Genomic DNA, 16,964 nt, shown 5'->3' on the forward strand with positions numbered 1-16,964 from the left:
TGAGTCACTTGGAGCTTCCTCTCCAGCTCAGTGCCTGGTATGGCAACAGCAGTATAATAAGAGTGATAACACTCAAACCACAAAAACATCAAAACAACTTTCATAGATGAATAATTCAAAAACTTTACAAATGTACAAAGAACAGGCACATTAACAATATTTCTAGGATGTTCACACCAACATTCACAACAAAGCCTGTAATATAAACTCCTAATATACATATAATGAACTAGTCACATAAAGCGCCTATATATATATATATACAGTAGTCCGGTACAAATAGCTGTTTCGAAGATTCTTCCTCAGTAGCCGGCTTGGAGGACGTAAGAATGATATGGTGATAAACCCTGGTGGGTTCCTTTCTAATTGTGTAGCCGTGGCTCCTTTTGTAAACCAGTTGCATCATACTGAGGAAGAATCTTCGAAACAGCTATTTGTACCGGACTACTCTCTCTCTCTCTCTCTCTCTCTCCGCTTTATGTGTATAGTTCATTATATGTATATTAGGAGTTTATATTACAGGCTTTGTATGGATAAGGCTTCTTTGGGAAGCAGTGGGATCTCTTTGGTTGGAGGTTTTTGAGCAGAGGTTGGTTTCTGATAGGGCTGTGCACCCACCCCTGATTCGCCTCGAAGGTTGGCTCAGAGCCCCTGAAGCAGCCCTGGTTCGGGTCAGGGGTGCTTCGGGGGTTGCCCAACCCACCTTGGTGCTGAAGCCGAGATGAGATTTGGGCCCTCCAAGGTGACTTGGACTTTTCTGGGTGCCGGCTGCACAGCAGGCACTCAGGGAAGGCTCCCTTTCTGCACTTACCTGCTGCTGCTGTCCACCACCACTGCCTGCCACCGCTGCTGTCCGCTGCTGCCGTCTACCACCACCGCCTGCCACCGCTGCTGTCCGCTGCTGCCGTCCACCACCACCGCCTGCCACCGCTGCTGTCCGCTGCTGCCGTCCACCACCACCGCCTGCCACCGCTGCTGTCCGCTGCTGCCGTCCACTACCACCGCCTGCCACCGCTGCTGTCCGCTGCTGCCGTCCACCACCACCGCCTGCCACCGCTGCTGTCCGCTGCTGCCGTCCACCACCACCGCCTGCCACCGCTGCTGTCCGCTGCTGCCGTCCACTACCACCGCCTGCCACCGCTGCTGTCCGCTGCTGCCATCCTTGCATCTGCCGGCTTCTGCTGCCACCGACGCATATGACCTGAAGTAGGCCACTGCGGAAGCAAGGATGGAGGCGGAGGTAGATGGCGTCATCGTTGGATGGCGGTGGACAGCAACAGACAGTGGCAGTGGATGGTGGCAGCAGCAGCAGGTAAGGGATCGCTGAGGGCTGCTCCAAAGTGTTGAGATGCCCTGAAGCTTTGGAGCCAATTGGCTTTGGCTTTGGGGTGCCTCAGGCTTCGCTCGAATCGCCCCAGAACCGAGTCGTGGCTGGCCAAATCAGCCCACTCATATTCGGGGCCTCAGCCTGAGGTGCTGCACAGCCCTAGTTTCTGAACAAAGGCTGCAGCCGCATCCTACACTGGAGAGCCTGCACTGAGTGGCGGATTGGAGGAGATGATCATCAAGTTCCCTTCCAACTATACCCTTCTACAATTATACAAAAGAAAAGTCCTGGTTGGAAGTTAGAAATAGCAATAACATCACTTCATGTCCTCCTCTTCACTCCCCCTCTCCTTATATAGAGAGCTTGGGAAAATGCTACCATGTCAAAGAGATGGTCTCAGTCTGTGAGAGTTTTTTGGGAACTCGGAGGCTTTGCCAAGTTTTGGGATGTGTCTTAGATGTTGATGCCTCAGTGGACACCTGCTTCACTTTGGGAGCATCCCAGATATCTGGGAAGCAGCCAGAGTTGGCCCAGGATTCATCCAAATCAAATGCACAAACCTCATACTATTTTCCAAGTGGTCCAGCTGTCAGTAAGACCACCCACAACCTAGGTCAAAGAACTCAATAAAGTGTCCAATTGAGTATCTTTAGTCATGAACTAAGCAGAAATAAGTTCAGAAATGCTCGGTTGCATTTAAGATAAAGCGTAAGGTCTTTCAAACTTTTTGAACTACTCCATCACTGACCCATGAAATAGATTGTAAGCCTATGCGGCAGGGTCTTGCTATTTACTGTTTTACTCTGTACAGCACCATGTACACTGATGGTGCTATATAAATAAATAAATAAATAATAATAATAATAATAATAATAATAATAATAATAATAAGGTGAGTTGTTCAAAGATGTATTCTCCAGATGTGCACCTGCACAAAGTTGCAGGAGTGGTTTTTGCTCCCTTAAAATTATAAAAATCATGGGTATTTATTCTACTGCTCACCAAAACTCAAAGGGATTTTTATTTCCAGAGATCAACTTTGAAAACAATGCAAGAATCCTAAAACCAAGAGCAACACCAATTCTCCTCACATACGATGCCTCAAAAACTGGTGCATAAATAGCTCCCGAGCCCCTGAGAGCCTGGTATGAGATGTAGGGAAGGCAGGGACTATGCCAGGGTGAGGTTTGATGCCATCCTCTTCTAGGGTGCTCTTACATCACAGAGCACCATTTTGGAGAGCAAGCATAGGACAGTCCTATATTTGAAGGTGTTCTCTCTTAGATGGGCTGTCCAGTCCAAGTTTGGTTTAAAAATAAAGAACCACAAGGAGGAACAGGACACAGGGGCCTTCAAGTTGTCTAGCAATTAAAGCTGGTCAGCCAACTGAGCAGTCCCACAGGTCACCTAGAGGGGATCTACACAGCACCGTGAAGGCGCTTGCATGCGCCTCCAGTGCGCCGCGAAACCCATTGTGTAGATCCTACCCATTGGACTCAGCTCTTCTTCCGTCCCATCCTCCTTTCTGGCCGCGGCATTGCTGCTGCCCAGGAAAGAACTACAGTCAGCGCTCGGGGACCTGGAGGGACGGAGCTGGGGGGAAACTCAAAGGGTCTGAGGCGCTCAGGCGGGGGGGAGGTGTAGAAGGGGGAAGGGACAATGAGGGACATCTAGCGGCACGGCTCCCCGCCGCCGTGAGCGAGAGGCAGGGAGCGGGGCACTCTGAGCAGTGGGGATCTCTCGCCCGGAGGCGACGCGAGGCGTTGCTGCAGCTCCCGGGCTGGGCGGACGGGTGGGTGCTTCCCTGCCAGTGCTCTCCGTCTCGCTCAGGCGCAACCCCAGCGCCTTGGCTCCGCCTGTGCCACCGCCTCTTCGGCTCTGCCCTGCCTCCTGGAGGCTGACCCTCCGCTCGCGCGGTTTCCACCTGATGCGCGCTTCCGCCCAGGCCCCCTCCCCCCCGCCCGAGCGCCTCAGAACCTTTGCGTTTTCCCCCAGCTCCGTCCCTACAGGCCCCCGAGCGCTGACTGTAGTTCTTTCCTGGGCAGCAGCAATGCCGCGGCCAGAGAGGGGGACGGGATGGAAGAAGAGCTGAGTCCAATGGGCAGGATCTACACAATGAGTTTCGCGGCGCACTGGAGGCGCACCCAAGCGCCTTCACGGCGCTGTGTAGATCCCCTCCTAGTCAGCCTCTCCACTATGGTTAACTGTCTTATATTTCCATCTCAACAATAGTTATTATTTCTATATTTACACCTCTCTACATAATGTCCTCTTCAGAGCTGGTCATGCTAGACCACATCTTTATTAATAAAGTTACTGCAGTTGTGAGAGGGGTTAGCTTCTAATGAGATGTTCCTGAGACTAGTCACAGGGCTGTGTATGCATATACGCACACATGAGAAACAGAAGGAGACTGCAGCCAATGTTTCCAGCATGCTGCTGCTTGCATTTCTTATTCTGCTGCCCCACACCCCCTGCGGCATGTCGAAGGAAAACTGCCCATGGAGTGTGATAAGTGATCGGAAGGAGTCCTTTAATTTTTACAGGCCAGGAGACTACCTGATCAGCGGGATCACCTGTACAGCCAATACTCCATTTGAAGCCTCCCTCTACCACATTTGTCTGGTAAGTGATGTTCATGCTCTCCAGCTGTCCCTTTCAGCAGAGAAGGGGGCAGTGAATCTCTTTTCTGGTAAGCTGTCCCTTTCAAGCAGAGACAGTGGCCACAGCTAGACCTAAGGTTTATCCTGGGATCATCCAGGGTTCACCCCTGCCTGAGCACTGGATTCTAGGGGTGTGCACGGACCCCTCGCTCCGCTTCACTTGCAGATCCGTGATTTTCAGAGTGGGCTGCTTCGCCCCGCCCCCGCTCCGCCCACTTCCGCTCCGCTCCGCTCGGAGCTCCGTTTTTTCCCCCCATAGGGTTGCATTGAAAGCTAAAAAATTATGCAACTTTTTTTCTGTTCAAGTTAGAAACCTCATGTTTGGCACCATGACACCTCATGGACATATACACATGCATGCCAAGTTTCAAGGCAATCCCATCATCCCCTGATTTTTGGCGAATTTTTGAAAATCAGGCACCCCATTCAGACCCCTTGGGATAGCTCCATCAATTTGCATGTTAGAAACCTCAAACTTGGCACCATGAAAGCTTATCCATGTGTCCACATGGACGCCCAGACTCAAGGCAATCCCATCATCCCCTGTTTTTTGGCGCAGCTCTAACCTCTAACGCACCACCCATAACCCCCCTTTCGATAGCTCCGTCAATTTGCATGTTAGAAACCTCAAACTTGGCACCATGATAGCTTATCCATGTGTCCACATGGACGCCAAGTTTCAAGGCAATTCCATCATCCCCTGATTTTTGGGGAATTTTTGAAAATCGGGCACCCCATTCAGACCCCTTGGGATAGCTCCGTCAATTTGCACGTTAGAAACCTCAAACTCAGCACCATGAAAGCTTATCCACGTATCCACACGCACACCAAGTTTCAAGGCAATCCCATCATCCCCTGATTTTTGGGGAATTTATGAAAATCTAACACCCCTTTCCATAGCTCCGTCAATTTTGCACGTTAAAAAAACCCCTCAAACTCACCACCATGAAAGCTTATCCAGGGATACATACGCACGCCGAGACTCAAGGCAGTCCCATCATCCCCTGTTTTTTGGCGGGGCTTAAACCTGCAAAATTTGGAACTTCCAAAACTCCAAGTGAGCGCAGGAAGGACTTCTCCCCTGAGTCAAAGCCACACACACACAACATCCCTGCGAGGTGGGCAGGGGAGGAGGGAGGGAAGGCAGGCAGGCATGCAGCTGGCATTTCTGGGGGCATAAGGAAGTGAGCCAAGGATAAGCCAGTAATGCATATAAAATGGAATAAATAAATAAATAAACAAAGGAGGGGTGGAATTAAAAGCAGCAGTGTTGCTGAATAAACAACAAGAAGAACTTTTTAAAAAAGGCTATATCTGTCTTTTACCAGCAATAGGGTGACGTGCCCGGGGGAGGGGGAAGCAGCTGCCAATTTGACTGGTCCTATTGACCAGTCTTTTAAGAAGCAACACTGTCAGTTCAACTCATGAAAGACATTGCTCCACCACTAAGAAGTAAACGCTCACTTCGACTCATGATAGGCATTGCTCCACTGGGTTACTCTCTTTGGAAGGCTCTGATGGCCTTCCAGTACAGGAGAGAGTGGGGGCACGTCCGCAATGAGATGCCCTAGGGGAGCTCATCCCCTTGCACCACATCTATTCAGTTGTTCACCAAGGTTAGGGTGGGGAGCAGTGCTGTGTTTCTATCTCTTATTCTTGGCTTAGTATATGATTTCAGGTTGTGTTTGTGCATTTGGTGGGGCTACTGTGTTAAAAAACACTGGGAAAAGTCCGTTCAGATTAAGAAAGAGAAGTTTCCCAGAATCCCAAGTTACCCGTTTTGCCTATCCCCTCCTCCAACTTTGGGATCATCATGATCGGGAGCTGACTCTGCCCCTCAGCCCTTTGAAAAAGGTATTTTTCCCCGCCGATTTTTCCAAAAATTCTAGCGCGCGACCCGCACCACGCAGAGAGGTGAGAGTAGTCTCAAAATGACCCCCATCCACGACTCTCTGAGCACAAGAATTTTCAGAATGATAGCTTCAAAAACAACCCAGTTATCCGCAATTATTTCCCGCAATGCAATCCTATGGGCGAAATGTTTTCAAGATGGCGATCGGAGTGCTCCGCCTGAAATAGGAGCTCTGAAAAATGGTCGCTTCTCTTTGCCTTGCTTCTAGGGCTCCGCGGTCCGCTTCTACTCTGCCTCTGGGTAAGGCGGAGCAGGCCAATTCGCTACTGCTTCTCCGCTCCTAATCGGAGCGGAGCACATGCCTACTGGATTCCCTGTGTGTCACCTAGATGAACAGGTTTGACCCCTGGACGATCCAGGGATAAACCTTAGGTCTAGCTATGGCCAGTGGGTCTGCTAATTCTCATCCCTATTTTTGTCCATCTTTCCTTCAAGGGAAAAGATTCTAGGGGAAAATAACGAAATAATAATAATAATAATAATAATAATAATAATAATAATAATAATAATAATTCTTACCTGCCTCTCCCTTTGTAAGGGAGAAATAAACAGCTAGGTATGGGTATGGTTAGAGATCCTTATTTTATTATTTTTCAACATACATGACCTTTTCTTTCAACAGTACGATGTTTATTCCCAAGTAAATGTGTTCTGCGTCAGCGCCACAGAAGCAAACTCCATTTTATTCCTATTATTATGACGGTGCTATGATTTAATTCAGTGAGCTTAAAGAGTGAAACTGCACATGCTGACTTTTTTTTAAAAAAAATCAGGTTTGACAAAAAGGATTTTTCTTGGGCAGGGGGACAATATCTCAGGATCCTATGTCTATCCTATGACTTCCTGTTCCACTTTTCAAGGGATATTTAACTCCCAAATTGTGTATCAGCCAGTTACTCTCAACAACCCCCAATCAACACGACCAGACATTTCCAGCATCATGTGTAAACCCAGACAGATGGGTTGTTGAATGGTTAACCGAACCACAAAACTATGGGTTGACTAGTGGGTTGATTAGTTTTTTAATAACCCTTTGGACATCATGCTGACAATTTTAGGGAGAAGAGAAATATTGTGTACTTCACAACTGCAGTAATATTGTGGCCATCTAAAGGGGATCCCAGAAGACCATTAGGTCCAGAGTCTAAAATTAGCCAGTTGCAACATTGGTTGTGATTCCAATGGAAGAGAATGCATTCAGCATGTCAGGACATACTTTAGCATTTTAAATATGTAGCTGCAGGAAGGAGCAGAGTTAGAGAAACTTCTGTATGGGAATGCCATCAAATAAGTGTTTTATTGCATGCTCATTACTGGGCACTCACAAATTTTCGTGGGTCCCTCTCATGACGTTGTCTACCTCCCACACGCCTCCCACCCCTCCTAGTCTTCTACATGGGCTTCCTGGCTGCCATATGTTTCACGGTGGCTTTCCTAGCCAGGAAGCTGCCCGGGGCATTCAATGAAGCCAAGCTGATCACCTTCAGCATGTTTTGCAGTGTTTGGGTGTCCTTGGTGCCGGCCTACCTGAGCACCAAAGGGAAATTACATGGTAGCTGTGCAGGTCTTCTCTACCTTGGCTTCCAGTTTGGGTTTATTGGTTTGCATCTTCATCCCCAAAAACTACATTATCATACTGAGGCCAGATCAAAATAGCAAAGAGCATCTGATGATGAAATCTAAAGATGGCATCTGATCTTTTATTAAAAAAAATTTTGTCCAGCAAAAATACTAAAACCAATGTAGGAGTGAACTTCTTTTGTATGCTACTTCATATAATTTCTCTTCCCTCCATGTACATAACAAAACAGACTTGTTTTAATAATGATGAATGAATAAGGAACCCAAAAAGGCCTCAGGTAGGGATATTTGCACAAGTAAAACTTGAATTTGTCTAAGGGCTCATCCACACCAAGCAGGATATTCCACTATGAAAGTGGTATATAAAAGGCAGGAGCCACACTAGTGCTTTATAGTGGTATTGAAGTGCACTGAAAACTGTTGGGACCCATGACACATACCATATCCTGCTTTCATACCACTTTCATAGCATTACATCCTGCTGCATGTATATGTGTCAATGGGCCCCAACAGTTGTCAGTGCACTTCATTACCACTATAAAGCAGTAGTGTAGATCCTGCAGTGCACATCAATATCACTATAAAGCAGTAGTGTGTCTCCTGCCTTTTATATACCGCTTTCATAGTGGAATATTCTGCTTGGTGTAGATGAGACCAAAGTTATCCAAATTTCACCTTGAAGCTTGTTCCATCTCATGTTCCATCTCAGGTGATCTCTGTTTTTTCCACATGAACATTTGTGCATTTTTTCATCCTTTTCCCCCAAGTGTATACAATAATTGTGCAGATCTTTGAAATGTATGGATTCTTCTCCCGCTGCTGAAAGCCTGGGTGCAATTCATTTTTCATGTACATTTTTTCAAAGGTTTGCATACTGTTGACCACATTTCCTTTGAGTCTGTATGTACATGACATGCAAGCTCGGATTTCAACTGCAGATTGTGTTGGAGTGCGTGTTTGGGTTGGAAGGTGTGAACTGGGTAAATCCTAACAAAAATGAACTATACCTGAATTTCAAATACAGTCTAGCCTGAAGCCATTCTCTTTACAAATGGACATTTCTCACTTTGTTGTGGGCTCAGTGCCAAGTAGAATCCGAAATGGTATTAAGAAGATTCGGTTCAGATCTCACTTTGGTAGTTCAGAAAGCAGGTTGTTTTGTCTCGGATCCAAACCCATTTACTATTACGGGAATATAAACAAACAGTTATAATGTTTTTACTTTCTGGCATGAATGAATGAAGTATTCCAGCATAGTAGGCCCTCCTGAGGGGATGAAATATGAAAAAATATGAGAAAGACAGGTTTATAGGATTTGTAGAAGAAGAGTATCAGTTGGGGGAGGGTTGGTGGTACAAAGGAATATCTCTTATTGCCTCATTGGTTTGGGGGGGCATTTGTACAGAAATAGTATACATCGGTGGTTCACAAACTTTTTCAGGTAACCGCCCCCTTGGTTCCACAAACTCATGCCCAGTGCCCCCTTGGAGTCCAATGGGGTCAGGGAGGGAGGGGGGAGGGATTAAGCCCCGCACCAAGGAGTGCCCAGCGGAGCCAAAATGCTGCTGCAAGAGAACGCATGTGCTTAAAAAGCAGGTCAATCACAGCAGTATCCTAACTTAATTTTTTTAAAAAAAAAATCTCAATTTTTTGCAAACCTCTGCTAGGAGGAGGCACTCTGAGGAGGGCCTTAGATGATAAGTGTAGTATATTTGGGTAGGGTCATGCTGGGAGAGGCGCTCCATCATCCCAAGTTGTCAGGAGCCATGCTGCCAACAAGACCCTCCTCAAACCACACATAAGAAGAGTCCTTTTAACAGTGAATTGAAATGTTTCAAAAGCACCAAAATGCTAATAAAGAGACATACCCTGCTTGTTGTGCCCCGTCATGCCTGCTGCAAAACAGAGGCGTTCACTCTCTTTTCCCTCCCTTCCTCGGCAAGCCTGGGGTGGGTGCTTCCCATTTAAAGGTCCCCCGCTCTTCTGTATCCTGCTGGTCTGGGCGCCTGGGTTGAGCAGCAGTGGTGGCGGCCAGGCGCAGGAGTTGAGCTGAGGAGCTGAGAATGAAAAAGGGGCCGTGCTGCACGCGGCCCTTTTAAATGGGAAGTAGAAACTGCTGGCCTTCGGCTAGCACAATAAACTGATGATTAATTGATTGATTGATTGATATTGTGCATTTTGCCATCCAACCAATTTCCAAAGGTATTCTGTACAGTGACATGTGCTATATATATGAGATTCATATGTATTAAATAGCAGTGTCCCTGTTCTTAGGATCATGGAATAGTAGAGCTGGAAGGGGCCTATAAGGCCATCGAGTCCTGCCCCCTGCTCAATGCAGGAATCCACCCTAAAACATACCTGACAGATGGTTGTCCAGCTGCCTCTTGGAGGCCTCTAGTGTGGGAGATCCCACGACCTCCCTAGGTAACTGCTTCCATTGTCGTACTGCTCTAACAGTCAGGACATTTTTCCTGATGTCCAGCCGGAATCTGGCTACCTGTAACTTGAGCCCATTATTCCGTGTCCTGCACTCTTGAAGACACCTGTGTATTTGTGGGTCACTGGGTCCTTTCTGCCAAAGAGTGCTATAATCAAGTTGAAAGATACCTTAGACAAGTGTATCTTGGAACACCTGTACACATGTCTGGAGAGGACTTCGGGAACTGTACAGTTTTTAGTGTCATATTGTAACCTTTAATACATCAAGATTTATTTTCTGCACTAAAGGTCAGTTGAACTTTGCTGAACTGCCCCCTCACTGTCCATGCACTAGCGCTTCACGAGAGAGTCACGCTAACATGTTTTCTCCAGCTGCACACCTGCGCATGGAGCCACGCAGGGAATCAATGCCATTACGGGAGTGATCCTTGCTCCCTTATAATTATCAAAATCATGGTGATTTACTTGAGTTCTCACCAAAGCTCAAAGGATTCCCCTCAAGATAACTTTTGAAAGTGATGCAAGAAATCCCAAACCAAGAGCAATGCTTGGTCATTCCTCCTATACAAAGCCAGAAAAGCTGGAGCATAAATACCTGCTGTGCCCCCGAGAGCCTGGGGTGAGATTTAGGGAAGGCAGGGACTGTGCCTGTCACTCCCCCCCCTTCAGATCTAAGACTGTGACAGGACTCCATCTTTTTTTTTTTTTTTAGCAAAGTCACTGCAGCTGTGTTCTTGTGAAAGGAGTTGGCTTCCAGTTAGCTGTCTCTGAGACTAGTCACAAGGGTGTGTGTGTGTAGGTGTAGGAGAGAGAGAGAGAGAGAGATTCTCCAGCATGATATGGTGGCTGCTGTTAATTTTTGTGCTGCTGCTGCTGCTGCCCTGCCCTGCCTGTGGAATGAGAAAAACCAAATGCCCACTGCATGTGAGAAGTGACCGGAAAGATCCATTTAATTATTACAGGCTAGGAGACTACCTGATCAGTGGAATTATATCTACCACAAATACAGTATTTAAGCCATATGTTTTCTTCAAGCCTCCTTCTAACAGTTTTACCTCGTAAGTGTTCAGATGCCTGACTGACTCTGAATTCATACTTTCCAGGGGTCGCTTTTTTTCTTCTTCTTTAAGCAGGGACACCGAATCTCTCTTTTGTGGAAGCTGCTTCTCGTAAATCATGTAAATCATGATTCTGTTTTGTCCAATTTTGCTTCGGGGGGTGGGTGTGAAAATGCTTGGGGCAGATGCAGAAATGCTGAGACACCGTTTAGGCCGGATTAGGGTGACCCTATGAAAAGGAGGAAAGGGCTCCTGTATTTTTAACAGTTGCATAGAAAAGGGAATTTCAGCAGGTGTTGTTTGTATATATGGAGAACCTGGGGAAATTTCCTCTTCATCACAACAGTTAAAACTGCAGGAGCTATACTGCAGCTATTCTGTGACCAAATTTAAAAGAGGGCAGGGCACCTGCAGTTTTAACTGGTGTGATGAAGAGGGAATTTCACCAGGTTCCCCATATATACAAATGACACTTGCTGAAATTCCCTTTTCAATACAACTGTTAAAGATACAGGAGCCCTTTCCTCCTTTTCATATGGTTAACCTAGGCTGGATCTACACTACTGCTTTAAAACACTTTAAAGCGCTTAATAACAGTTTTGACAACTGTATATGGAGTGTGTCCTGTTAGTCAGTGCACAATCTGCCATATCAAGCTTTCCAGCTTGTGTGGTTTATTTCTGAGGTCTTCAGTCATTGGGCAGCTGTTAGCTGTGGTGCAGTTTAGGGATGGTGGAAGAATCCATTTGTGGGGGAGTTCGACAAGCTTTCCTCAGCTCTTACCCCTAGACCCCATTCTGTCTTCCACCAGCTGGCCTGACTCATTATGCACCCCATCGAGCCAGCTGGTGGAATTATTATTTTTGTGTGTAAAAGGATTGTGCAAACTATTTATTTTTATTTATTCATTTATTACATTTTTATACCGCCCATTAGCCGAAGTTCTCTGGCTGTCCATTGTGCAAATTTGCATCCCCTACAGCTGTAATTTGCACAAATTATGCAAATAGGAACAATGCACAGCTTGAACTGCACAAATTACACAAATTGGCACAATTTGCAGCCATGGTTTGCTCAAATCTTGTTGTGTTTAGGGGTTTGGATGTTCACTCACGCTCCCAAATGTCAGGAAGTGATGGCTGTCTAAGGACCCTGCATAGGCATATTTGGCAGGCTTCTCATTGTGACAAGATCTCTCTTCTCAGCCGTATCAAAATCTTGAAGGTTAATAGCATTCTACCCAACGTTAGTTCAAGCCCTCTATCTTACATAAATGTTTAAGCCTGGAAACCCTCAACTGCACTCTTTCCCATGTAGACGCTGCGAAGGAGCATCAATGCTCATGCTGCCGGGTGCAGCATTATCGAAGTCGTATAGACGAGGGCCTTGTTGCAGGCGGTTCTCCATTAGGCACAACCAATAATGTTAGGATCAGCTCTGATGCTTTATGCTCTCAGTTTGATTTAACATGAAGGCTAAACTAAACATGACACAAAATGTGTTTTTCCATTAAATGGGTTCATTTTTAAAAAAAACCCAGACAAACAGATGCTGAGAAGTGTCGACAATCAGGCTCAAAACTCCTTGGGTTGGAAAGGAGAGTGGGGAATTGAACTCTTTTCCTCCCTGCCATGGTGTAGACAAACATTACTGCCCTAACTCTACTCGCATCAATTGAATGGGAGTATTGTTCGAAGAGATTTCTACTTTAATATGTGTTGCAGTAATTGTTATCTGGTTTTATGGAATGAAGGATAAAAATCTGATGACATCTGTTTTTGTTGCAGTGCAAAAGGTATGCATCAGTGGCACATCCTTCCCTTCTTGTTTGCCATTCATGAGATCAACCAGAATCCGAGGCTCTTGCCCAATATCACCCTGGGCTACAGCATCTATGAGAACTATTTCAACCCAAGAATGACTTATGAGGCCTTGGTAGACCTGATGTCTCTTGGGCAGCAGCATGTTCCAAACTACAGATGTGGAGGACAGAATAAGCTCTTGGCGGTCCTTGAAGGGGCCAAATTTGAACTCTCCAACCAGATTTCAACCGTGCTGGGAATCTACAAAATCCCACAGGTAGGAATGGGGTGGTTGGGGGATGTAGACTGAGGGCTTTGCTAGACCTGCCGGGATAAGCCGGCAAGGAGGCGGGGCCACGGCGCGCTAACGTTAGCGCGCGCCGCCTCAGCTTCCAGACGCCAGACGCGCAGGGACGACGCAAGCCCTGCAGCGTCCGCCATTTTTTTTTTTTAGTTTAAAGGGGCCACGTGCAGCCCGAAGACTCCGGAGAAGGTAAGGTTTTTTTTTTGTTAACCCCCCCATCCGTCCTCCCTTGCCATCTCCCGTTCGTCGCCCCCCGCCATCCCCTCTCCTGCCGGTCCGGCCTTCCCTCCCCCATCTCCCCCCCGGATCACCCCACCCCCCAGCACGATGGGCACAGCGCTCGTATGAGTAGCTGCAAAAAGCCACGGACCTTCCTAGACGTTTCGCAGCCCCGGCCTGAGGCCAGGGCTGTGAAAAAGGCGCACCATAAGCGACTTCGCTTATGGCACGTTAGAGGAGGCCTCAGTGCGGCCTGGCGCCGGATTCCCCTGTGTGTCATCTGGACGCACAGCAGGGTAACCGGCCCACAAAACGCGCTAAGGCCTCATCTAGCAAGGCCCTGAGTCTGCTGCCACTTTGAAATCTTTCAAGAAGAGTCCAGAAGGTGACCCTGGGGTGGGCATCACCAAGTAAGGCCAGGGAAAGGCAGCACTTCTCAAAAGAGCTGAATATGGTTTGAGAGAGGTTTAACTTTCCCTAGAATAAACGGGTTCTTCTGTCAGCTCTGCATGGGGATTTCGGGTATGATATAGCTTTTGATATTGAATTAAATCCAGACCAAGTCAATCGCACCTGAGTCCCATTGTAACCGTGACAACTTTTCTAGTGGCAATCCAACCTATAATGTACTAATGTACTAAGACTAATGTAAACATTCCAGGGTGGGATATAAAGATTTCAAAGATAAGTACAAGTAAACAAGGACTGAGTACATGCATTATTACCAGAGATCTCTATTTTCAAATTGCAGTCAACTATTCTCTCAAATGACAGCAACTTGTTGGAGTGGGTTCTCCAATGTGTGGGCAAAGTGCTATAAAACAGGCCTGCAAATGAGGCAGGATCTACACTACTGCTTTAAAGCACTTTAAAGTGCTTTATAACAGTTTTGACAACTGTTGAGGCCCAGGACACACTCCATATACAGCTGTCAAAATGGTTATAAGGCACTTTAAAGCAGTAGTGTAGATCTGGCCAAGGTGAGAGAAATAAACCTTCAAAGTATTTTTAAATGCTGGAAGGTTTATTATTTTACAGTATTTAAGTGGCAACTGATATATTACTGGTATTTACTGATATTTTAGATTAGCAAACAACTAAGTGTTGTCCTTAAAAGCCAGACAAACACTTATCTCTTTCACGTTTTAATAGGTCAGTTATGGTTTTGTTAGTCAAGTCCTTAAGGACAAACATCACTTTCCTTTTATCTACCGGATGGTCCCAAAATCAGAACCAAATTACCTGGGGATCGTTAAACTGCTCCAGCATTTCAGATGGACGTGGATTGGTCTCGTTGCTCCAGAGAATGACAGCGGAGAAAGATTCATGAGCACCTTCATGCCAGTGGTCATAAACAATGGTATTTGCATTGCCTATTCCAAAAGTATCCCAGCGACACTGAAATGGGGAAGACATTTCAACCTGATGTTGCATTTGCTGGACACTCAAGTTAATGTAGTTGTTGGTCAAGTGGACACCAATGCCATCTTCGTTCTAGCAGCAGCCATGCAAATGATTGAAAAGATCAAAAATTCAACTGTAGGAAAAGTATGTATTACAACAACTTTGCAGGACCTCAGCGTGAGAATGTTTTACAGTATGATTGATCTCCAGCACACCCATGTTTCTTTGTCCTTCTTAATCAAGACACACAAAAGGACACGATATGATAATTTTGACGCACTTCTCTTGGCTATCGAGCAGTTTGGGATGAAAGCATTTTATTGTTTCTATTCAAGAGACATGTTGTCTGTGAAAGTCTGGAAAAGATGCAGAGAAAAAGAGAATTGGGACAACCTGCCCCAGGATGTGATTGAAAGTATCCTCTCTCAAGACACCTACAGTATTTACAATTCCATCCAGGCTGTGGCCTGGACCTTACATGCTGTGTACTCATCCCATTTGAACCGGATGGGGATGGTGGGTGGAGACCGGCTGGGTCTTCAAAGGGTACAGTATTCCTTCTCTTTCACAGAGAGTTCCTTTGTAAATCACCATTCATTATAGGGCTGTACAGAGACTTCCTGGGCCTCATCTACACCAAGCAAGATATTGCACTATGAAAGCAGTACGAAAGCGGTATATAAAAGGCAGGAACCACACCAAGCAGGATGTAGCGGTATGGAAGCGGTATATGGTATGTATCTTATGGGCCCCAACGGTTGTCAGTGCACTTCAATACTGCTGTATAAAGCAGTCGTGTGGCTCCTGCCTTTTATGTACTGCTTTCATAGTGCAATATCCTGCTTGGTGTAGATGAGGCCCTGGTTTCTTCAGAGGCTGCGTTGGAAATTCCAAATCAGCCCCGATCTGCCTCGAGCAGCTTATGTCCCAGTGCGACCCACTTCGGTTCCAGAGCTGAAGTGAGATCCGAACATCTGAAGCGGGTCAGATGTTGTGTGTTCCCAGGCATGAGGCTGACCAGGAATCCATTGGACTCCATGTTTGCCTTCCTCCTCACTCATCCTCCTGCTCCTCATTCCCCCCTCTCTGCTCACCTCCTGAACTGAGAGAATCTTTGCTTCTCCCCTCCCATGGGACTTATCTGACCCATCTGGAAGCTGCCTGTCTTCAATGAGAGCTGCCATTTTTAAGGAAGATGACAGTTTGTCCATTTCCTAGATCTAATTTCAAAATACAGCAGCTGGAAAGGGCCATTTTAAGAAGCTCCTCAGACCACTGCAGCCTAATCCAGATATAGACTGAGGAGGGCCGAATTGGCCTGCTTAGGTACAGGATCCAAATTTGGACCCGAGGCAGTGCACAGACCTAATTAATGGCTCCGTTCTAGGCAGAGGCATCAGGAGGGGCAGATGTGGCAGAGTTGCGGGGGTCTATGAGGTGCCCAAATGAGCAATCCTGGAGAGGATCCATACTTAAGCTTTGGGACGCCCTGATGGCGCATTGGGGCGTCCTGAAATCGATGATGTGAACCCTACCTTAAGCGTTGCAAGAAGAGGCGGCGGCGGCGGAGTAGTAGGCGGCCCCTTGCGGGGACGGTATGAAGAGTAAACTGCGCCCGGCACCTTCGTAGGTCATAGAGCTCGGCGGAAGCCAGCGGCGATTTCTTCTGCGAAGCTCTCCAACCCGGGTGGGCCCCAGGTGACTCTTTCGCCAGCAAAAGGAGGCCGGCGGGTAGGTGGGAGGCAGCTGATTGCCCGGCGAAGGCGCCGGGCGCAGTTTACACTTCTTCCCGTCCCCGCGAGGGGCCTCCTCCTCCTCCTCCGCCGCCGCCTCTTCTTGCAACGCTTAAGGTAGGGTTCACATCATCGATTTCGGGATGCCCCAATGCGCCGTGAGGGCGTCCCAAAGCTTAAGTGTGGATCTGCCCCAGGTTTGAGTTGCCCAGCAGAATGGGGCAAGGCAGCTGGGACAGTATGAGGATGCTCTCGGTCCTCCCCTCAACAACCTGATTACCTCAGCTAGCTGGTGTGGTCTGAGATGGGTTCGTATTGCAGTCTCCTAAATGGATTGGGTTGGGTCACTTCAACATTTTGAACAGGTTGCCCTGTTGGGAGTGGCCCAGGATGTCATGGCCTTGGTGGACTGTCCCAAATGATATCAGGCTTCCTTACATAGCAGGAGGACACACCCAGGTTTTCCTTTTTTTGTACTGGATGGGATGATGATAATCTAGGGTTGGAGGTACGGAATGC

The 16,964-nt window shown here is 47.2% G+C and overlaps 1 protein-coding gene across 1 annotated transcript in view; it reads left to right on the plus strand.

Moving 5' to 3' along the window:
• The first annotated feature begins 3,808 nt into the window (after positions 1-3,808).
• Positions 3,809-16,964, plus strand: part of LOC134395535 (vomeronasal type-2 receptor 26-like) — a 32,025-nt gene continuing 18,869 nt past the window's right edge. Inside the window, exons 1-5 of the mRNA XM_063121698.1 lie at positions 3,809-3,952; positions 10,638-10,710; positions 12,301-12,439; positions 12,771-13,062; positions 14,461-15,258. Of these exons, the coding sequence (XP_062977768.1) occupies positions 3,809-3,952; positions 10,638-10,710; positions 12,301-12,439; positions 12,771-13,062; positions 14,461-15,258 (1,446 nt within the window). The remainder of the gene's footprint in view (positions 3,953-10,637; positions 10,711-12,300; positions 12,440-12,770; positions 13,063-14,460; positions 15,259-16,964) is intronic.

Source organism: Elgaria multicarinata, chromosome 3 (assembly GCF_023053635.1).
Source record: "Elgaria multicarinata webbii isolate HBS135686 ecotype San Diego chromosome 3, rElgMul1.1.pri, whole genome shotgun sequence".
Classification (NCBI taxonomy): domain Eukaryota; kingdom Metazoa; phylum Chordata; class Lepidosauria; order Squamata; family Anguidae; genus Elgaria; species Elgaria multicarinata.